We start from the raw sequence: 24,571 nt of genomic DNA on the forward strand, positions 1-24,571 counted from the left end.
GTTAGTTTATCAGTTGCATTTCCTCAGAATCAAACCCGTGACCTTGCTGTTGCTAGCATCTATACTTTCAGCTACAGGAATGTGGCATTTGATTACTAATTATTATTGATTAAACATGCTTTTATTATTAATAATATTAACTTTTTTTATTATTTGTTTTATTGAGCAAAGATGCATTAAATTGATCAAACATCACAGTGAAAACATTCTAAAGACCTTCATTTCAAACAAATGCCATTCTTTTGAACTTTTGATTCATCAAAGAGTCCTAAAACATAAGATGTAGCATAAAAATATGATGCAGCACAACTGTTTTCAACATTGATAATAATCAGAAATGTTTCTTGAGCAGCAAATCACCATACTGGAATGATTTCTGTAGGATCGTTTGACAATGAAGATTGGAGTAGTGATGCTGAAAATTCAGCTTTGATCACAGCAAATAATAAATAGCAATAATATATCACAATATTAAGGTTTTTAATGTGTTTCTAAGCAAATAATTGCAGCCTTGGTGAACACAAGATGACTTTAAAAAATGTTATTGTACTGTAAGTCTGTTTTACAGAAGAAAAAAAAAAATGAATTTTTAAAGAACATCTTGGCACAATGAAAGTAGTCCATATGAATATTCTTTTAATAGAATCACCAGGATATTTTATTAAAAAATCTTTTGTGTTCCACAAGAAAGTCAAATAGATCTGAAACGACATGAGAGTGAATAAATGATATCAGAATTTACATTTTTGGCTGAACTATTTCTTCGATCCTGATGAGTGTGATGGTCAGTTTAGCTGGAGAGCCGCTTGTTCCTTTCTTTCTTTTTCTCTAGTAGAACAGTGTTGTTCTTATCCTTTATGGCCACTGAAGGAGGCCAGATCCCTTGAGGATGGACAGAGAAAGACAGAATAAGAGATAATGTGCTTCTGAAGGTTGTGTGAGTGTCTGCAGCGCTGGTCTGTTTAATTGGATGGTCCACTGTGAACTCCAGTATAGAAAGAGGTCAACCAAACCATCACAGTAAGACCCTTAGGAGAGTACTGACGGCATGCCGGCTGTGTGTGACTGTGTCTCGGAAAGAGAACATCAAAAAAAAAGACTGAGTTTGACTTTATGAGAGGCATAAAATAAGACACACATAGATGTGATTATTTAAAGAGAAACAATTCTGTCATCACTTCCAGATTGACTGATTTATTTCTAATTGTTGTATGGAAAGAGCAGCATGAACATTCTGATAAATATCTTATTTTGCATTTTCTGAAAATTTAAACTCATAGAAGGGTGAGTAAATGATGACTGAACTTAATTTTTTAGGTGTCTGTTTTTTGAACTCCGATGCTTTTGGTTATCTCAGATTGAAAATCTTGTGTCCCGATCTGCACACACACTTACAGTCTCCTTGAGGTGACATTTGATGTGTGTGCGTGAGAGAAAGATGCTGAAATCTTGTTGTTGTGTTTGTCTGTAGGGCAGACCATGAGCTGGTCTCTTGTGTGTGCGTGTGTGTTTGTTTGTTGGCATTTCTGTCTGGTTTTGCGGCTTGGGTCAGACGCCTGAAGTCTCGCCCACAGCAGAGAATGAGAGATGGCGCATCTTCACAAGAACAAAGAGTTTACAGAGTTTGAAGATGATCCGTGTGTGGGGGGGGGTTGATATCTCTAGGCCGGTGTGTTTGAGACCATCAGGTTCATCTGCTGTTCACAGAAATGTTCGGATGTCAAAACAACAAATTCTTCCATATATACACTACCGTTCAAAAGTTTGAGGTCAGAAACGTTTTAAAGAACGTTTTTAAAGAAACATACTACTCAAGGATGCATTAAATTGATGAAATGTGACAATGAAGACATTTATAATGTTTCAAAAGATTCTATTTCAAATAAATGCTGAACTTTTGAACTTTGCTCATCAAATAATCCTGAAAAATAAAATGTACCACAATTTAAACAAAATTATAAAGCAGCACAACTGTTTTCAACTGATAATCATAAGAAATCAGGGCTCCAGACTGCGACTAAAACGGTCGCATTTGCGACCAAAAATATAAATTTGCGAGTAAAGTTTTTGCTGAAGGCGCCGAGTAACACTGACCAAAATTATACGCAGCACTTTTGTTTTTGCCCCCATTTATCATGAGCCGAAGACTTTTTCTGTGGACACAAAAGACCTGTTTCTCTCAAATATTGTTCACAGATCTGTCTAAATCTGTTAGTGAGCACTTCTCTTTTGCTGAGATAATCCATCCACCTCACAGGTGTGGCATGTCAAGATGCTGATTAGACAGCATGATTATTGCACAGGTGTGCCTTAGGCTGGCCACAATAAAAGATCGATCCACAACGTTGACATCAGCAAACCGCTCACCCACACGACGCCATACACGCTGTCTGCCATCTACCCTGTACAGTGAAAACTGGGATTCATCCATGAAGAGAACACCTCTCCAAAGTGCCAGACACCATCAAATCTGTGCATTTGCCCACTCAAGTCGGTTACGACAACAAACTGCAGTCAGGTCGAGAACCCGATGAGGACGATGAGCTTCCCTGAGACGGTTTCTGACAGTTTGTCCAGAAATTCTTTGGTTATGCAAACCGATTGTTGCAGCAGCTGTCCGGGTGGCTGGTCTCAGATGATCTTGGAGGTGAAAATGCTGGATGTGGAGGTCCTGGGCTGGTGTGGTTACACGTGGTCTGTGGTTGTGAGGCCGGTTGGATGTGCTGCCAAATTCTCTGAAACTCCTTTGGAGACGGCTTATGGTAGAGAAATGAACATTCAATTCACGGGCAACAGCTCTGGTGGACACTTCTGCAGTCAGCATGCCAATTGCACGCTCTCTTAAAACTTGCAACATCTGTGGCATTGTGCTGTGTGATAAAACTGCACATTTTAGTGTGGCCTTTTATTGTGGCCAGTCTAAGGCACATCTGTGCAATAATCATGCTGTCTAATCAGCATCTTGATATGCCACACCTGTGAGGTGGATGGATTATCTCAGCACAGGAGAAGTGCTCACTAACAAATTTAGACTTGTGAACAATATTTGAGAGAAATAGGCCTTTTGTGTACATAGAAAAAAATCTTAGATCTTTGAGTTCGGTTCATGAAAAATGGGGGCAAAAACAAAAGTGTTGCGTTTTTTAATTTTGGTCAGTGTATTAATTTACATGTTATAGACTTTTAAAAAAAAAATGCATGTAATGACTTTTTTACTGATTATTTTGCGATCACATCTTTTGCCATGTTCACATACTAAACTGAGACAATGCGTATCAAAGTCTTGGTGGAAAAAAGACTTGCAAACAATCTCTGCTGAACAGCAGCGTTAACGCACCTGATAAACGGAGCTCCAGTTGTGCAGCATGAGAGATTGAAAATTACGGAGACGTGCGAAGTCGTGTCCATTTTGTGCACAACTTGAACAATATAAAAAGCTGTCAGCTGCTAACGATATCGTTAACAATTCTCGTTTATAATCGATATGGCTGCTTATGAAGATCTTAATCTATATGCTGTGTTTTGTTAATGCGTGGACTTCATATTATTTGTAGTGCACTTGCCATCTGGTAATTGAAAAAAAGATTTAAGCTTTTAATGAGCAAAGTATCAGCTTTAAAATTATGTCAAATTAATAACGAAATTCAAACAATAAATACGGGTTTGGCGCTCTTTAATGCGTCAGGAGCGATTGCTTTAGCACCTCAGTTCAAACAGCTAGTAAACCCATTATATCTTTCTCTTTACGAATATAGTACGAAATGAACATGAATTAACATCAAAAAGTTGGCTATATTATAAGAGAGCCTAAAGTACAATGTACTGAAATGTCAATGAAATACCATTCATTGTTTCAAACTGTGTGTAAAGCTTGTAAACATTGCCATGTAACAATAAATTTACCTCAGAATAACCATTCAGCATCCATAAGCTCATCAGTCAGCTAGAAAAAATAATTATAAAGAGGAGCATTTTGCTATATTTATGCACTCCTGCATATTAAGATTTTACTTAACCTGTTACATGATAAGAAAGAATGCAAGAAGCTAAAGATCAAATTCAACTCCTCCTATTGCATTTTACTAATGAAGAAAAACAACTGGATGTGTGACAGACATATGACAACATTTATAGGATCCATTAAGGAACCCAGCATACACTCAGTGGCCAAGTGATGCTTATGGTCCATGATATTGGCACAGATTCTACATAATAAACAATTCTTTGTGACTATATAGTTTTCAAGTTGGAAAAGACGTTTAGTTCCCACTTTAAGTGAACCTTAGTTTACTAGGACATGTACATGGTTTACTGGATTAAAATGATGACAGTATTAATGAAATGTTAGAGTGTTAAAAAAAAATAAAAATAAAACATTTATTTTGTGGCACCTAAAAAAATTATTTGGCAGCTAAGTTTGTTTCATATAGGAGCCAGTGGATCCTTACTAATTTTTTAGTCGTGGAAATGTTTCTTCTTTTTAGTCGTGGAAATGTTTCTTGAGCAGCAAATCAGCGTATTAGAATGATTTCTGAAATATAATGTGACACTGAAGACTGGGGTAATGATGCTGAAAATTCATCTTTGCATCAAAGGAATAAATTACACTTTACAATATATTCCCATAGAAAAGGGTTGTTTTAAATTGCAATAATATTATGGAATATTGCTTATTTTCCTGTATTTTTGATCATTCAAAATCATACACAACACACACACACTCATTTCTGTGCAGCTGATGTTGTTCATACAGAGCATATAGAATTTGAACATGGTTTGGACACAGAACATTTATTTAATGTGAATATTTCCAAATATTAAATATTAAATAATAATAACTGATCAAATGGTGATGGTTTTCTGATGATGGTTAAGGTCAAATGGCATGCATATAAACAGACAATTTGCTTCATATTTTAGTAAAATATTTAGTAAGTGCTTTATTTAGATTTTTTTTTTTTTTTTTTTTTTTTTTTTTTTTTTTTTTAAATGATTTACTCTCCTTCCTTCTCTCTGCCACTAGAGGGCAGTGTTTTTTTTATCAAGCATCACACTAGATTGTTCATTTCACACACACAGTGACATTGATAAAGTGTAAGTTGTAGCAGCTGTTGTTTAAGAGCCGTCAGTGTGTGTAATTACATGTTGGAAATACACACTAATGTGTTAACACACACACTTGCGTATCACACGTATCCGCTGCTTCCACGCTGACCAAACTAAATCCTGTTAGATGGGTGTGTGTGTTATTGATGTCCTTGAGTGTTTAATTGTTTATTGAAATGTGTGTTTGTGTTTGCACAGATGTGGATCGATGTGTTTTGTTCCTGCTGTGTGTGTGTGACCTTCATATTTGTGCGCACAGTCACCTCAGCATCTTATTAACTTCACAACATCCAGCGAGTGTGTGTGTGTGTCCTGCAGGCTCCCTGGAGCTCTGAGCTGTGAAGGAGGGACAGATTGACTGAGTCATAGACCAGTTTCACTTATTACACTTGTGTGTGTGTGTGTGTGCGTGTGTGTAATTAGGTTGCTGTAATTGCTGTAGTAAATCTTGACGTGGGTCTGTGTGTGAGCGGATGGAACATTGATTTAAAATCATTACTCTCTCTCTCTGTGTGTGTGTGAGTGAGAGTGTTGTGCGTTCCTAATCTATCCTCACATTCCTGGGAGTTAAAATATGATTGTGTTCAGCCATGGTGTGTGTGTGTGTGTGTGTGTGTGTTTGTCTGATCAGTAATTCAGGACGTACTGTGTTTGTGCGTCACTGCTGCAGACCTTCATGGCCAGAGGAGCTGAGGACACACACACACACACACACACACACACACACACACACACACACACACACACACACTTTCTCTCCCGAGGTCACTTCGTGCCAATGTCACAGTCAAGAAAACGTATTAAAATTTATATGCCAAAACATAACTTTATCACACTTATTTTCCATCCTTTGACAGACTGTTAACCTAATTACACACTTTAATTGAAATAAACGAGTCTGTGTGTGAGGAAAATCTGAAATCTCATAGAAGACTTTTCTATTGGTAAAGTCTTGTCTTTTTTTTTTTTTTTTTAATTTTCTGTAATAAATCAGTCTAAATGTTTAGAAGTAAAATGCTGCAGTTTGCAGTTGCTCCAATAGATGGCAGTATGACACCACAAATAGATTTATACAGTCCGCTATAGAAAATTAAATGCATTTTAAATATATGCATTCTTTTATATATCAATATAATTTTATTCCATAGCACAAATTACATTCTTTTTTGATCCTTTAACTGTACAAGATCATGCAATATAACTGAAAAATAACACTTAATGTATGCTTTCCTTTAGATCATTTTAACATGAAATATTGATGTTGTTAATTTGAAAATTTGATTTAATTTTAATATAATACTTGCTTATTTTAAACTATCCATAACACAAATTATATTCTCATTTTTGTTGTACAAGATCATGCAATATAACTGAAAAAATTAGGGATTTTGTGTTGTATTTAATTAAATATTTCATCTTAATTATTTTAATGTAGTTATACCATATATGTGACCCGACCACAAAACCAGTCGGAAGTAGCATGGGTATATTTGTAGCAATATCCAACAATACATTGTATGGGTCAAAATGATTGATTTTTCTTTTATGCCAAAAATCATTAGGAGATTAAGTAAAGATCATGTTCCATGAAGATATTTTGTAAATTTCCTACCGTTAATATATCAAACTTAATTTTTGATTAGTAATATGCATTGCTAAGAACTTCATTTGGACAAATCAGATTTTTTTCAGATTTTCAAATTGTGTATGTCGGCCAAATATTGTCATATCCTAATAAACCATACATCAAGCTTATTTATTCGTCTTTCAGTTGAAATAAATTTCAGTTTCAAAAATTGATCCTCATGACTGGTTTTGTGGTCCAGGGTCACATATATGATGTTCTTAGTACATATATATATTTTTTAAAATATCCTTAAAACAAATTATATATTTTTCTTGTTGTTGTTATTGTTGTTGTTGTTGTTATTATTATTATTATTATTATTATTATTATTATTATTATTATTGTTATTTTGTGTAACTACAAGGTGAGCATAGTTAAGTGACAACTAAGTGTGGTTTTGTTTTTTATTTGATTTAACATTAAATTATTTACATGTGTTTCTATCACATATATTCTTAATACTTGTTTTACTTTTGTATTTTTTTACACGCGCTTATTAACCTCTTACTTTCATAATACCATAAATACCAGAGTACATAAAACATAATTCTAATAATATTTTTGTAAATGTTGTCTACTTTCTTTCAAAATATGCAAAGAAGAATCTAATTCACTATTAAAAATATGTTTTATGATTCTGTATTCAGAATGTTTGTCACTTTCAAGCCACTGGATATTTTTTACTATCTTTTTTTGTGACTTTTGCACTTTTAACTTGATATTTTATGCATTATTTACTCAAAATCCAATCTTAATATTTTTTACACTGCAGTTGCACTGTTCATGCACCAGGGGTGCGCAAGTGAGCATGATCGAAACCCCGCCCTCAGTCCGTCCCTCTGAGTCTGGCCCTCCCATTTCCTGTCAGTCCACCCCGCCCCCGTCACACCACACCCTGCCATCTGGCACTGAGTCACCCCTCCGCTCCCCCTCATTCTCTCCGCTCTCATTCCTTCCTTTCCACACAAAAACAGGATGAAGGGCCCCTTTCAGCTCGAGGTTACCCTCGGCAACCAAAGCCCTGGAAACTCCCAGCAATACACACACACACATATACACACACACACACACACACACACACACACACACACACACACACACACACACACACACACACACACACACACACACACACACACACACACTCATTCACTCTCTCTCTCTCTCTCTCTCTCTCTCTCTCTCTCTCTCTCTCTCTCTCTCACACACACACACACACACATACACACACACACACACACACACACACACACACACACAATCATGGACATTTAAAGTTTAAATGGACAGCGTCTCTTGTCAGCTGCTGCTGTGTTTTACATTTAAAGCCCCAAACAACGACCACCTGCTCTCTTTCTGTCTGTCTCCAGCATCTGTCTCTCTTTCTTCTAAATCTTTCTTTGTGTCAAACTTTCTGCGTTCCTGCAGGCATCGAGTTTGTTTTCTATTAAATTACTGAAGTATGGAGTGTGTGTGTATTTGCTGACAAGCACATTCCCTTTCTCTCAAGAGGAGAAACATTCTTTCCTTGAAGACCTTGCGTGTAAAAGTGCTTGCGTGTGTTTAAAAATGTGTAATGAAACGCTGCACTGTTTCAAATTAGATTCTCAGAATGTTGAAATGGAACAAAGTTGACAAGTAACAGATTCTTCACAAGTTGCTACAGGATAGTAAATCCACAACGGAGGGTTTTTTAAATCAGAAAATCTTTAGTAAAATATAAGAAATTACACCAAGTAAGTCACTTTAAAGTAAAATCAATACTCTAAAAATGTCTATTCCCTAAACTATATTTAATTTAAGTTCTAGTGTAATGTTTAGGTTAAACTTTACGCTTGATTTCAAAATCAAACTGGAACAGAGAAATAAGTTTAGTGTAAGTTTGTGCTGCAGTGTGTTAGTTTGTCCACTAGAGGCGCTGGCACTCCACCATAAACTTTCACAAAACAAAGGAGGCTGTCATCAATATGCTTTAAACTAAAAATAATCTCTAATGAAAGAGTGCCAGATGAAAGAACAAAGTTCTCTTTGTGAGAGTGGATTGTATTGAGCTTGTGTGTGGTTTGCTGATGAGCTAGAGTTCACTCGCATTCACTTTAACATGCTAGACGTGTCTGTTTCTCTCTCACTGTGACCTTCCACTCGCATAAACTCTTGCCTTCTATGGGAAAAGAAGAGCGGCTGTGTGTGTGTGTGTGTGTGTGTGTTTAAAGTGAGATCAGGAGTTCCAAAAACAGCAGACATGATGTCTGTGGTTCACGCTGAACTAATAAATGCAGAAACGCAATGATTTTCATGTAAGGCAGACAAAGAGACGGACAAAACACAGAAGTGGAAAAACAGCTGGACACTTATAGAAATAAACACATACGTGTGTGTGTGTGTGTGTAATGGTTGAAATTATTTATAGATTGTCCTAAGGGAGCTAAATGTAACCAGTTCTCCCTTTAAAACAATTTTGACTTTTTTTTAGCACACGTATAATATACAATATAATACGTTAAGATATATACATTAATGTTATATGTATAATATATGTTATATTGCATATTATGTGTGCTACAAGATTTCTTGTATGTTTCAGTTTTGTCTGTAGTCTTTAAAAAAACACATACACACAATAATGATAAATGATATGTTCTGAATTGAAGGTGTGTTTGAGCTCTTTTGTATGAAGCAGCTGTGTACTGAGGCTGGATGCCATGAGAGGAAGATAAAAGCCTGAATGGATGAATAGACCTGAGGCAATACAAAAATACAAAGGACAGCAGGAGTTTTACGATACAATCCAGAAACAATAACATTAAAGAGCCTGTGTTTGATAGTTCCTGATTGTGTAATCTCAAACACACACTTTTAAATGTAATGTTAATGTAACACAGATGTGCTGTGGTTGTGCTGCAGTTCTCGTTGTGACCTGCAGAGGCACCATTGGCTCATAAATGAGTTTTGGAATCTCATCTGCCTTTGTGTGTGTGTGTGTGTGTGTGTGTGTGTGTTTGTGTGTGAGAGAGAGAGAGACCAGCAGCCATTTTGAACACAGATCCCATTTTATGAATCGCAGGCAGTGAGTGGCAGAGGCGGTGTGTGTCTGTGTGTGTTCACTGGCTGAGTGCAGAATCAATCACACATTGACCCAATGACTGAGATTTTAGGGCATATTGTGCCCTAGTCAGATTAGCAAAACTATGTCTGTCTAGTATTCACTTTCTTTCTATTCATTCCTCTTTGAGATGTTTATAATTTAAGTTGTTTTTTTGTTTTGTTTTTTTGTTAAAGAATCATGTATAGTAAGGAAAAGGCAAATTTATTTATATACAGTAACACATTTGTCACCCTGGACCACAAAACCTGAAAAAGAGATGTATACATCATGTAAAAGCTGAATTAATAAAAAAAAAAAAATAAAAAAATAGGACAATACTATATGAAAATCTGGAATCTGAGTGTGCAAAAAAAATCAAGTTGTTCAAATAAAGTTCTTTGCAATGCATATTACTAATCAAAAATTATTTTTTTATATATTTACGATAGAAAATGTACAAAAATATCTTCATGGAACATGATCTTTACTTAATATCCTAATGAATTTTTGGCATAAAAGAAAAATTGATCTTTTTGACCCATACAAGGTATTGTTGGCTATTGCTACAAATAGATCTGTAATTTAAAAGTATTTAAAGTAAAAAAAAAAAAAAAAAAAAAAAAAAAAAATATATATATATATATATATGTGTGTATATGTGTGTGTGTGTGTGTGTGTGTGTGTATGTATGTATATATATATATATATATATATATATACATAATTGTTATTATTTATTTTATTATTTATCTATTTATTTAATATAAAAAAAAAAAATGAAAAAATATAGATATTAAGTAAAGGCTGCCTTAACGAACAATTGAAATGTTTAAGTTAAAAATACTAAATGTTTTGTTTTCTGTCTGATATGTTTTACTGTTATATTTGAAATTATTTATTAAAGATAAAATTAAAAAAAATAAAAATAATTTAAAATGTATTAAAAATAAGTAAGAAAAGAGAAAAATAAGAATATAATATCAGAACCAGACAAGGAGCCATTAGATTAATTTAAAAATACCAACTGTGTAAGAAGTTTAAGGATGTTTCTAACATTTTAATTTCTTATTCCTTTCTTCTTTAACTGATGTGATGCCACAGAGCCAACTTGATTTTTACATGCTGTTTGGAAGTAAATGTAAGTTGCTTTCCTGTGCTAAAGTCACTTTGTACTACAAGTGTTAGTCAGGGCTTTGCTATAAGAGAAGAGGAGAGAATTTTGAAAGAGTTTGGTGGATTGAAATTGACAACAAAAACACAATATACACTACACACAGTGTATTTAGCTTTACTTTTAGGATTCATTCATTATTTTAGGATTTATTTAGTTATACTATTTGATAATTCATAATTCACATAATCCAGGTAAATAATGTTTAGTTTTAGGCTTTGGACTTGGGTCATGTAACCTTTTAGATTTATATATAAACAAACATGTTTACATACATCCTCTTTTAGAGTTCTGTGCATGTTCTCGTGTGTGTCTTACATAAGTGAACATGAGCAGCCATTCTTATAAACTAATGTGTAAGACTGAGAGTGAAAGTGTGTGTGTGTGTGTGTGTAATGTAATTCAGAGCTGCTTCGCTCTCTTGAGCAGTTCCATATGCTGCTGTAACTCAATACACACACACAGATGCCAGACATGAATGTACTGCTCGGAAATGAGGTGTAGAGAGAAAAAAATAAGTTTGAAAGGAGCCTGAAAATGGAGGAGAGAAGCTATTCAGAGAGACAGAAGAGAATGAATAAAGGACAGACGTGAACATGAGTGCGAGAGAACTGAAGAGAATTACAGGCCAGACTGCAGATAGAGATAAAGATGCTTGTCTGATCTTGATTGTGTGTTTTAGTGATTATTACAAAACACACACACACACACACACACACACACACACACACACACACAGGAGCTGAATGTCATTTGATGCTGTGTGTGTCTGTGGAGTTTCTCTGGAGACTTGTCAGTAGTGTGAACTTCAGTCTTCACGTTTCATTAAAGCTGTTGGGCATTTGACTTTTGACCGCCAGTCCTGACTTCTGATCTTTGACCTCCTCCTGCTCCTCACAGTCTGTCTTTAGATCAGAAATGCCAACACTTGTGTGTGTATGTGTGTGTGCACAGAGATCTCTTTTTTTTTTTCTTTATTAGTTACTTCCTGTGCTTTTCAAAGTTTAGTCTGTTTCTTTGTAATTTTGAGCTATGAAATCATTTTACTGTACATCAAGTACAGTACAAATAACATGCACATGACTTTTTTTTTTTTTAATTCATCATCAAATTTTAGGTTACTTTTTAGCAATTCACTTAAATAATCCTTCAATGTACCGCTGATACAAAAACAAAAAAAAACCCTTAAAAATATTTTTCTGTAATTAAAATAAATCTGGAATACAAATATAAATATTACATGAAAAATCTAAATTAGTAATGTCACCTTAGCAGCGAAGTGAAATAAGTTTACTTTTAGTACTAAAACTCAAACTGAAATCTAAAGAGAAAAAGACAAATAGAAATATTTAAAAAACTAAAATTACAGAAAAGTGCTAAAATTACTAAAACTCATATTTAAAAAAAATGGAAAAGCATATAAAGTTGCTAAAACTAAAGTTAAGTGAAATCTAATAAAAATATTATGTTGTAACAGTATATAAATAATACTAAAATAACACTGCTATGACGTGACATGATTTTTTTTTTTTTACAAGTACAAAAATTTAATCTAGCCTCTCAAATATACACATAAAAACACTGGACACTAATGTCACTACTTATCTACTCATTTTGTCTCTATGAGGGCAGTGAAATACTGTGTGTTTGGGATAGAGAGATTTGTCGTCTTCATTTTCAGCTCCTTTTTGAACCAGAGGCCGATATCTGAAAAACTCAAGTATTTACCCACTCTCTTTTCTATCTTTTTCTAGGTAAAAAGGATCAGGAGGCATCTGAGGAGAAGAAAAATGCTCAGAAGAAGAAGGTGAAGGAGCTGAAAGTGCTCGACGCCAAAACATCCCAGAATCTCTGTGAGTAACAGCTGAGCATGAATCTTCAGTCACATGTGAAATATCTCACTAGTTTAACACTGTAACTTAGAGTGTTGTTTACTCAGAACTCTATATGTGTGTTTGTGTTGCAGCTATATTTTTGGGTTCAAACAGGATGCCTTATGAAGAAATGAAGAATGTCATCCTCGAGGTCAATGAGAAAGTTCTGACTGAAAACATGGTGCAGGTACGAAACAGTGTGTATGAAAGGGTCATATTTAGTCCACTCTTATTAAGTGGATCTTTGTTGTCCACTTGACATCAGAGTTTGGCTCATTTAATTAGTGTAAAAGCTGTTTTCAGAATTTTGTTGTGTACCAGTGAACCACAACACTTGTCACAAGCCGACTTAAAAACAGGGTTCAGTTCACATGCTTCAGGACTGTTCAAAATTATTTTGAAAGAAGTTCAGCCTAACTTGTATAGTACAGTATAATGCTTCTATAGCATGTCTCCTATGGCAGTGGTTCTCAGCTCCAGTCCTCAGGGCCCACTGCTCTGCACATTTTGTGTGTTTCTGAATCTGACACATTCAGGTGAGTTCATGGATCTTTCTCCTAACAAGCTGACGAGGACTGGAGTTGAGAACCACTGTCTTATGCGGTTGCCAAACTGTGTATTTGTAAACCAAACCAAAATGGACAAAAATAGTGAAACTTGAGTCATCTTCTCCCAAGTCATTACCTAGTGGTGAACAGGTTCTGTGTGTTTTTCAGAGTTTGCTGAAATTGCTGCCGGAGCAGGAACAAATGAACGCATTATCAGAGATGAAAGATGAATACGAGGAGCTGGCAGAGTCTGAACAGTTTGGAGTTGTGGTGAGGAACACACCCTTACAAACAATCCTGTGTGGTTAAATGCACATATACGGTGGAGATCAAAATTGGAGAACAATCTATAAATACTTTTTTTTTCTCAAAATTTGAAGGAATGTTAGCTGTAAGTTCAGTACTGTTCTACTAGCATATTTGATCAAATATCCAAGGCATTTCAACAAAAAAAACTTTATTTTGTGGAAAACACAGTGATCAGAATTAGAGAAGAGTAACCGCTATAGAACAAAAAGACTACAACTAAAATGTTCTACTGTCATGTTTGACACAATATCTGAGGAATTTCAACAGAAACCTTTATTATGTGAATACACAGTGATCACAATTAGAGAACAGTAATCACTGTAGCACAAAAGACTACAACTAAAATTTTGGAGGCTTACTGATGTCAGAAATTAGTAGGAAGTTTAGAGGCCCTTGCTTTGAATAACTTCAGCACATCTGCAGCTGCAGGACATCACTAGTTTCTCACACTGTGCTGGTGTGTTCTTGGTCCGCTCTTCTTCCATAATTTCTCATCCATAGTTTGGCCACTGTAGTGGGTTTCTTAGCCATAACTTTGTTGCACTTTCAGTCCAATTTCTCTTAAGCATGCCAAGACAGGTCCTTACACTTTTCAGCACTGAACTGCAATTCCAGCTGCAGTGTTGAACCAATTCCCCATTGAGAGTCTCCACATTATCCTGTCTTCTCACTGAACTGGCAAGCAATTCCAGCTGCAGTGTTGAACCAGTTACCATTAAGAGTTTCTGCTGTTTCTCCTGTCTTCTCATCGCCAAGGGTTTTCTGGAGATTTTCAGTTGGGCTTAGAGGAGGCTGAGTGGTCATTTCATTATTACAATGTTCCTAGCTTCAAGGAACTGCTTTACCCATTTTGCAGCGTGATGTTGGCATTGTCTTGCATGAAAATTGCAGGTTGATTGGGAGATCAGAAACTGCATGTTGCTGAATGAGGGTTTGATAAACATTTGTGTTCACTCTGCCATGTAGCTGTATACGAGTCCTAACTGCTGCTGCAGAAAACATCCCCCCAAACTCTGACACTTCCTCCTCCACCTTTCAGTGATTTCTGTACGCACTTGGGCTTCAGTCTTTGCTCAGTATGACACCAAACATAACGCTTCCCATCGGACCCAAATAAATTAAACTTGCTCTCATCATTAAAGTGAACTTTGGACTAGTTCTCCTCTCTCCACACAGCATGCTCCTCAGCAAAGGTGAGCTTAGCCTGTTGATTATTTCTGTTGATGAGATGGATGGTCACTGCAGAGTGCACTTTCAGTCTGACTTCTCTTAAACATACCGAGACAGATACTTACGCTGTTCAGCACTGAACTGGATAGCATTTCCAGCTGCAGTGTTGAACCGATTCCACATTGAGAGTCTCAGCATTACGCTATCTTCTCATATATTTGACCAACTTCTCTTGCAACGGCTGAAAGTGTCAACCCTTTTGGCCTTCATCTGGACAACCTCCTGTTCCAGAGTATTAGTCACTTTAGAGCAGCCTGTCATCTTGCGATCTTAGTGAAAATTGGAGGAATGCTGCAAGTTAAATAGGGTTTGTCATATAATTAGGGAAATTAGCACAGGGTGCTAGATTAACACCAACAACTTGGAGATATCTGTAAGTGTTCTTTTTCAAAAATCTAATTTACATTTACAAGTCTGAAAGGGAAGGGAAAGGAAGAAGAGAAACCAGTCTGTAGTTCTCTAACAGAGATGGGTTAAGGGTGGGTTTAGTAAGTAAAGGGATCATACAAGCTTGTTTAAAATTTATATAATTTAAGTTAAACTGTGCTTTAGAATGCAATTTAAAAATTAATGAAATATGCTTAAAAACCGCTCTTCTACTCCTGTTAGGATAACTTAAAATAGGACTAAGCAGTGACCTTGAAATTTAGGAATTATAGGTTGTTCTCTAATTATATGTCTATATATATAGAAATGCTTGTTTTTTGGGTTTTGGCTTACAAAAATACATCAGCACTGACTTCTCACACACATTCATGCAGAAACGTGTATATCTCTCTGTAGATCAGTTCAGTGAAGCGTCTGAAGCCCCGTCTGAGCTCCATTCTCTTCAGACTTCAGTTTGAGGAGCAGGTGAATAACGTCAAGCCAGACGTGGTGGCGGTGACGGCCGCCTGCGAGGAGCTTCGGAAGAGCGAGAGCTTCGCCAAACTGCTGGAGATAACGCTGCTGGTGGGAAATTTCATGAACGCAGGATCACGCAACGCCAAAGCTTTCGGCTTCAGCATTAGTTACCTGTGCAAGGTGATTTCCAAGCATCTGCCCAAAGGGTTGAATGATGTTGAATTATGGGTTGTATTGTGTGCTTCTGATGTTTTTAAAACAACCAGTGTTTCCTACTTTCCTTGTTTTATGTGATTTGAGCCTTTCTTTGCTTTAATAAGACAAGAATTTGTAACTAATTTGTAGAAAGTGCCTGATGTGTTGGTCCCCACAGTGTAAGCAGTAAACAAATTTGTATTTTTGTTTAGTTGCGAGACACTAAATCAGCCGATCAGAAACAGACTCTTTTGCACTTCCTGGCGGACACATGTCAAGAGCACTATCCTGAGGTCATGACCTTCTCAGAAGAGCTCATCCATGTGGAGAAAGCAAGCAAAGGTCTGTCTCAATCTGACTGATGATTAATGGTGACAAAGACATTTGTTCATGTTAACAAAGAAAAAAGTTCTTAATGTCTAGAAATCAAAGAATCATAAAAGATTAAATATCACATTTTCCACAAAATATGAAGCAGCACAACTGTTTTAAACATTGCTGATAATCAGAAATGTTTTTGAGCAGCAAATCAGCATATTAGAATGATTTCTGAGGAATCATATGAGAGTGATGTTTGGAGTAATGATGCTAAAAATTCGGCTTTGCATCACAGAAATAAATTACTTTTTAAAATATATTACAATAGAAAACAGATCTTTTAAATTGTAAACTTCTTTCAGAATCATTCGAAGTTGTGTGAATGGTAGTGTGCTACTAATCTCATTTCAAAACTTTTACGTGTTTATCTTCATAATTTTTTTTCTCTCTCTTTCTCAGTGTCAGCAGAGACTCTTCAGAAGAATCTAGATCAGATGGGCAAGCAGATTAAAAACCTGGAGAAAGACATTGAGACGTTCCCCCCTCCACAAAGCGACAAGGACAAATTTGTAGAGAAAATGACCATATCCTTTACTTCCGCCCAGGCCTGTTGCATGACAGGAAGTGTCACTTTGGCTTCCACAGTCATTTCCTCAAACAATAATGCTCTAAAAATACAATGTCAATGATCCATTGTGACATCACATCCTGTTTGGGTTCCAGAACAAACATGAGCTTATGAATTCATGAATGATCATCCATTCAGGAAGTTTGCACGGATGTTTGTTTTAGTAGTTGCTCTATGATGAGGGGGAAAAAACATTTTGTGTGTTTAATAATGGTTTAGAAGTATAAATGTTGATCCCTACGCCACTAGGTTACAGTGAATCATAATAGCGTGTGATTTTCCTTGACAAATTTGTGTACAGTTTTGTAACGACGGCTCAGGAGCAGTTTGAGAGGCTCAAGCTGATGCATGAGAACATGGAGAAGCAGTATGAGGATTTAGGCAAGTACTTTGTGTTCGACCCCAAGAAAATGAGTCCAGAAGAGTTCTTCGGTGACCTCAACAACTTCAGGAACATGTTCCAGGTGAGAACATGTGAAAATGTCTGATATTTACCTTGGATAAAAGTTATTAAGTTTATTGATGTTTAAGTTCAAGACCTTTAGATTTACAGTGCGAAGATCCTTAATCTTTAAAATGCAGGATGTTTCCTTTCAAGTCCACATGAAATAAAAATGGCTCCATTTTACGGTCTTTCTTGGTCCTATTGTGAAAAAATCATCAGTGTTATATATTCACTTCATATTTTTCATCAAAATGTAATTACTTTGCTTCTGAAACAACTTTATTTTTTGCATGGCATCAGAAGTCCCACTTATTTTTTCAAGCACTTTCATATTAAGTCACTTCTCATCATCCAAGTAAATTATTTTTGATATAAGTCAAGTTCCACTATAATTTTGTTTTGGCTCAGAAATACTGTAGTGCAGAAGTAAAATGTACTTCAAATGACTACAGTTTGAATTGTAAGAATGCTTATCAATTTCATTCAGTTAAGAAACAAATTCACATATTGTATGTTCTTTGTAAGGTTTATTATATCTGTAACTATACCATTCAAAAGTTTGGGGTTGGTAAAAAATTGTGTAATATTTTGTAAAAGTCTCTTTTGCTCTCCAAGGTTGTGTTTAATTGATCAAAAATACAGTAAAAACAGTAATATTGTGAAATACTGTTACTATTTAAGAGAACTGTTTTCTATTTTGAATATATTTAAAAAAAAAAAAAAAGTAATTTTTTCCTGTGATACAAAGCTGAATATTCAGCATCATTACTCCAGGCTTCAGTGTCATATAATCCTTCAGAAATAATTCTAATATGCTGATTTGCTGGTTCTGTTAATTAACAATGTTGAAAACAGGTGCCACGTCTTATTTATTGTGGGAACCATGCTATGGTTTTTTTGTTTGTTTTTTGTTTTTTGTTTTTTTTTTGTTGTTTTTTTTATTCAATTTAATGCATCCTTGCTGAATTAAAGTAATAATTTTCCTAAAAATATTACAGAATCCAAACTTTTGTAAGGTAGCGCATTTGGAGACCGTATTTCTCCAGGTGTGTGTGTGTGTGGCAGATGGTTTAGTCATCAGTCTGTTCGTTATATTAAAACAGACTTTTGTCTAAACATACGTGTCATAAAGGGACCATAGACTCCATGTCAAAAACACACACACTTATCTTATCTGTTCATCATAATGCTTTATAAACTTTATTTTCCTTCAGCTGACCAAACACAAGAAGAAGTGAATCAGAGATTTTGAGGTCACGACTTAACTTGAGTGTGTTTGTTTTACAGCAAGCAGTGAAAGAGAACCAGAAACGGAAAGAAGCAGAGGAGAAGATTCGTCGAGCCAAACTGGCGCGAGAGAAAGCGGAAAAAGAGAAGGAGGAGAAACAGAAGAAAATGAACGCTGGACAGATTCCCAACATCAATGATGGTAACGATTCACATTGTGTTTGACACATCCAGGTCACATATCACCTCAAAACAACAAAAAACTTAAAATAGAATTTATTTTCTGTTCTTATTTCTTTTCTTTTTTGGTTTTGGGGTGTAATGTAACCTGGACATTTTCTTGTGAGATTCAGACCATTTTGAAAAAACTATGTAGCTTTCTTGTGATCATGTCTCTCTCTCCTGAGGCATCCTCTTCATGAACACAGTTTTCTTCTTTCTTTTCATCACCCACTGATTCACACTCAACATTTAACATGGGTCATGTGAAAATCATTTGGCCACAGTAGTGCATCTAATTTAATAAATGAGCTGTTTCTCTCTCACACTCTCTTTTGAATGTATGTGTGTGTTTGTGTATGTCTGTCTGTCTCTCTCTCTCTCTCTCTCTCTCTCTCTCTCTCTCTCTCTCTCTCTCTCTCTCTCTCTCTCTCTCTCTCTCTCTCTCTCTCTCTCTCTCTCTCTGACCTACTTTTCTCGCCTGGCTGTAGTTTGAAACTTTCGGGGCTCCAAATTTCCACTTTCATTATTTCTGCAGGTCTGTCTGTGTGTGTGTGTGTGTGTGTGTGTGTGTGTGTGTGTGTGTGTGTACTTGTTTTTGCTACATTGTGGGGACCAAATGTGCCCACAAGGATAGTAAAACCTGAAGTTTTTGACATTGTGGGAACTGGCTTGAGGTCCCCATGGGTACAAAAGCTTATAAATCATACAGAATGAGTTTTTTTGAGAAAGTAAAAATGCAGAAAGTTTTCTGTAAGGGTTAGGTTTAGGGGTAGGGTTAGGGTAAGGGGATAGAAAATACAGTGTGGAGAGTATAAAAACCATTGCACCTATGGAGAGTCCCCACAAGGATAATAAACCAGACATGTGTGCGTGTGTGTGTTTGAGGGAGGTTGATAGAAAAAAGGATGGTAATAAAGTCTCATTTATTGACATTAATTCATTATCTAACATGAGCTAACACTGATCAATGCATTTACAGCATTTGTTAATGTATTAATGTTGGTTATTAAAAAATGCAGTTGTTCATTCTTCATATTAGTTCATCAGTCCTTACATTTAAAAAATGTGTTTCTAAATATTCAATATAAGATTAAATAAGATTAATAAAGTTGTAGAAATGTTGTTTTTAATGTTAATGTTATTAACCAAAGTGGTTATATATTAAAGTAGAACACCACTTCCAGAAAAACAATTTACAAAGGATTTACTCAACCCCTTGTCATCCAAGATGTTCATGTCTTTCTGTCTTCAAGAAATTATGAAATTAACAAAGAAATTGTATTTTGAGGAAAGCATTTCAGGATTTTTCTTTATGTAATGGACTTGATTGGTGCCCCGATTTTGAACTTCCAAAATGTAGTTTAAATGCAGCTTCAAAGGACTCTAAACAATCCCAGCCGAGGAAGAAGGGTCATATCTAGCGAAACGATTGGTAATTTTTTTCGGAAAATAAAAATTTGTATACTTTTTAGGCACAAAAGCTCGTGTAGCACAGGCTCTGGGATGCGCGTTCACGATGCTACGAATTAGTGATGGGTCATTCTTGAACGATTCTTTCATTTTGAACGAATCTTTAATGTGACTCGGGAAGAACGAGTCATCCCAGGGAGTGATTCGTTCCGTCACGTATGCACAACATCCTATTAGGTTCTGTACTGGAATTAGTTCTCCTGTTTTGAGTCTTCAGATTTTTCGAGTCGTTCGTTCATCTTATGGGGTTGTCACGTGATGAACGAACGACTCAAACTTGAAAACTTGTCAGATAAGAGGTGAGGTGAGCTAATCATAGACTAAAGACCCAGGTAAACAATGAATTAATCTTTTGTTTCTTATAGCATTATATAGTTTTGTCTTGTTTGTAGTGTGATCACGTTTGTGTAAGCAGTAGATGTGTTAGGGAAGTAACACGTAACATTTTAACTATATTTTGCTTAAAGTGAACGAAATGACTCAAAGAGATTCGTTCATTTTGCTGAATGAGACTCAAAGGTCCGAGTCGGTAAAATGATCCGAACTTCCCTTCACTACTACGAATCACATCTAAGTTCATCATCTGTGTACTCCCACTAAAAAAAGGTAGAGAATGGTGAAAACTCCATCTTATTTTCTCCTACAACTTCAGAATCGTCCAGCATCATTGTACCTTTTTGTTTGAAAACAACGTTTGACTTACTTGCACTTTCTTCGTCTTTGCGCGTTCGCTTTGTAAACACTGGGTTTGTAGTTCCGCCTACATTCGGCGTGACCTTTCGATGTGATTCAATAGTATGTGAACACGCATCCCAGAACCTGTGCTACACGAGCTTTTGTGCTTAAAAAGTATACAAAATTCTATTTTTCAAAAAATATGACCGATCGTTTCGCTAAATAAGACCCTTCCTCCTCGGATCGTTTAGAGCCCTTTGAAGCTGCATTTAAACTACATTTTGAAAGTTCAAAATCCGGTGCACCCGTCAAGTCCATTATATGGAGAAAAATCCTGAAATGTTTTCCTCAAAAACCATAATTTCTTTACGACTGAAGACAGAAAGACATGAACATCTTGGATGACAAGGGGGTGAGTAAATTATTTGTGAATTGTTGTTCTGGAAGTGGACTTCTCCTGTAGTTACTAACTGTAGTCTTTAGTTAATTCATTTTATTAGTTCTTGTTTCTATTTTTGCAGAAATGCTTCTATTATTGTATTCAACTTATCTTTTTTACCCAATACTTACATTTTATTTCAGTTAATAAAAATATTTTTATTAGTTTCAGCAACAGCACTGATTGTAAAGTGCTGTAAAAACATGTAGACGAGGTTAGTCTCTTTTGCAGCTAACAAATTGCTTAACCAACATAATACTGTTTCACATGCAGCAGGCCAGGCAATATCTGGACTGAAGACACTTAAAAATGTCTAAATGTCATTTAATTAGACAAAAGAAGCAAGTGTTGTTTATAATCTAATCACATTCAGACCATTTAAAGTCTGAATTAAGTAACCAAATACATTTGGTAAGTTATGAGGTTTGATTTGCATACAGGTGACAGATTTGAATGTCAGTTGAGGGAACACACATAAAACACACACGCACACACACACACAAAAACACATGCACGTTTATATAGAATATTCTTTCCAGATTCTAGCACAGAAGTCTGTGTGTCTCACTTGATTGCTTTGTCTCTCTCTCACTCACACACACAGTGTTTATTGAAAGTCAGGGTTGAATATTTGAAATGTTTGTCCTTGACATTCCCACGTTCTCAAACACACACACACACGCACGTTATCTTAGGTTTAGCAGTCAAACCCTGAGAATTAGATAAATAAAGTCTTTCCCACATTACAGTCTCTCTCACACACAAACACACACACACTCCATAACTGAACGACAGCAGCTCATGTGGGCGGTCGGTAGGTGTCAGTGTTGTGTGTTAGATACTCTGTGTGTGAAAACAGATGTCGCAATATGATTGGTCTGTGTTGTGATGATGCTCATGTGTTTGTAATCTTCACATGAGAGACTGTGAGAGAGTTTAATGACTGATTATGGTCTAATGCGGCTGAAACAGGAAAGATATTTGTCCAGAATCATCCAGAATGTATCTGTGAGGGGAATACGCTTTACTAACAGCCAGGGTTAAACTGTGTATCCCTTACAAAAATTGACCATGGTAAAGATAGTTTCCACCAAAATACTACAGTTAATTGACAGATGACAGAATATAACTGTTTCATTGTCAAAATTTTAGTGTATGTTCATAACTGGTCACCATTTTTTACCACCTTTTTGATCAAACTAGTTTCTTTGAATGGTGCTGCAGTGTAAAATATTTTATAAGTAGAAATATTCCATGTAGTTTTTCCATTTTTGTGAACTAATCAAAACTGCATGCACAGTCATCATAGTATCACTTCACAATAAGGCTTCATTTGTTAAAATAAGTTAACTACATTGGTTAAAATGAGCTAAAAATTAAAATACTTCTAGAGCATTTATAAATCTTATTTGTTAATTTCTACATGTACTAATGCATTGTTAAAGGCAAAAGTTGTGTCTGTTAATATTATTTAATGGACATGAACGATGAATAGTTGTTTTTACTAACTTAATTTAAAGATGAATAAATACTGTAACAAATGTATTCCTTAATGCTATTTAATGGTTTTTACATGATCTGTAGTTTACACATCAACTATTATCTAATTGGACCTCACTGTAAAGTGTTACCATAATTATAATAAAATGAATTCTATTAAAAATACCATAATTCTAATAAAATCCCAAAATAAGAAAATGCATTTTATTTTACTACTACTACTACTAATAATAATAATAATAATACACTTTACAATAAATACACTTTAAATTATTATAATTTAATTAATATTAATATTTCATTTAAAAAAAAGTTACATTTATATTATTCACTTAAGACACTAAATTGAAGTGTCATTTTTTTTTTATTGTTATTATTATTATTTTAATAGTGATACGTAATAATACATGTAAAATATAATATGCAGCAGGGAGAAAATCTCCCCAGATCAGTGTGCTGTTCCTATAATGCACCTCATGGTGGTGTGTGTGCACTGCAGACAGCTCTGAGTGTGTGGTGTGTGTGTGTGTGTGTGTGTGTGTGTGTGTGTGTCTGTGTGTGATGTAGGTTGTCAGGTCAGACGCAAAACCATCTGGCTGCAGATTTTGCGGGGATTACAGTGCTGTGCGTGTGCGTGTGTGTTTGGGCTGCACAGTGTTTTTATTAGTCAAGGTTTTTGGCCCATTATGTGTGTGCAAGCTTACGAAGGATGATGTGTGTGTGTGTTTATGGGGGGAGGTGTGTGCATGTGTTTGCGTGTGTCTGTTTATGGGGGAGGGGATGTTAGACCCATAAATCTTTAACTCCATGTTGTCCAGAAAGGATCCGATTGAAACCATCTGTCTATGCACACATGAAAACAACCCTCAAACCCATTCACCATATGAAAACACACACATTCAACAAATTATTTTACACAGACAAAATACTTCAGATCATGCAGTCCCTTCACTTGTGTGTGGTACATTGCATATACAATGCATTGCTCTTGGTTCAGATGTTATGTAGGTTAATGCATCAGTGTGTGAAAGATAGGGGGCGCCGTCTGCTGTAACTTGAGTCTCTGAGGTTGTTTACATTCCCATGATCCTTTGCTCCTCTCTCATCTGATGTCACTGTGGCTGAGACTGATGCTCTGAAATTCTAATTGCATGTGTGTTTTAGCATTAATACTACAAATGAGATGTATGTTTCAGATAGTGATGAGAGTATTATTCATGTGTAATGTTAACTCTGTGTGTATGTTAATGTTGCATTTGTGTGTTTCAGATGATGAGACTGGTATCATGGATGGTTTGTTGGAGGCACTGCAGTCTGGAGCTGCTTTCAGGAGGAAGAGAGGACCGCGACAAGCAGGTAACACACGTGTCAGATTAAACTTTATTTTTCATGTGCAGGGATTGCTGGTGTTGAGGGAATACAAAATGCAGAAAATCACTATATTAAAAGTTACAGTACACAAAAATAGATAAAAGAACAACAAAGAAACAGGACACACACGTCAGGTTTGTGGGTTTGATTTCCATGAAAAAAATATGTACTTTAAGTGCACTTAAAATGCAAATAAAATAATCTCATAAATGTACAGTATCATTCAAAATTTTGGGGTCAGTAAGATTTGTTTGAAGAAATGAATGCTTTAATTCATCAAGGATGCAT

The 24,571-nt window shown here is 35.6% G+C and overlaps 1 protein-coding gene across 3 annotated transcripts in view; it reads left to right on the forward strand.

Annotated features, from left to right (window-relative positions):
• The window catches only part of LOC127175882 (protein diaphanous homolog 1), a 409,358-nt gene that overhangs the window by 373,949 nt on the left and 10,838 nt on the right, over nt 1-24,571 (forward strand). For all 3 annotated transcript variants that reach the window (XM_051127189.1, XM_051127187.1, XM_051127188.1), the window contains 9 exons: nt 12,744-12,842; nt 12,956-13,050; nt 13,580-13,681; nt 15,734-15,973; nt 16,201-16,330; nt 16,766-16,889; nt 17,233-17,398; nt 18,667-18,808; nt 24,182-24,268. In XM_051127189.1, coding sequence (XP_050983146.1) covers nt 12,744-12,842; nt 12,956-13,050; nt 13,580-13,681; nt 15,734-15,973; nt 16,201-16,330; nt 16,766-16,889; nt 17,233-17,398; nt 18,667-18,808; nt 24,182-24,268 — 1,185 coding nt within the window. The remainder of the gene's footprint in view (nt 1-12,743; nt 12,843-12,955; nt 13,051-13,579; nt 13,682-15,733; nt 15,974-16,200; nt 16,331-16,765; nt 16,890-17,232; nt 17,399-18,666; nt 18,809-24,181; nt 24,269-24,571) is intronic.

Source organism: Labeo rohita, chromosome 14 (genome assembly GCF_022985175.1).
Source record: "Labeo rohita strain BAU-BD-2019 chromosome 14, IGBB_LRoh.1.0, whole genome shotgun sequence".
Lineage (NCBI taxonomy): Eukaryota > Metazoa > Chordata > Actinopteri > Cypriniformes > Cyprinidae > Labeo > Labeo rohita.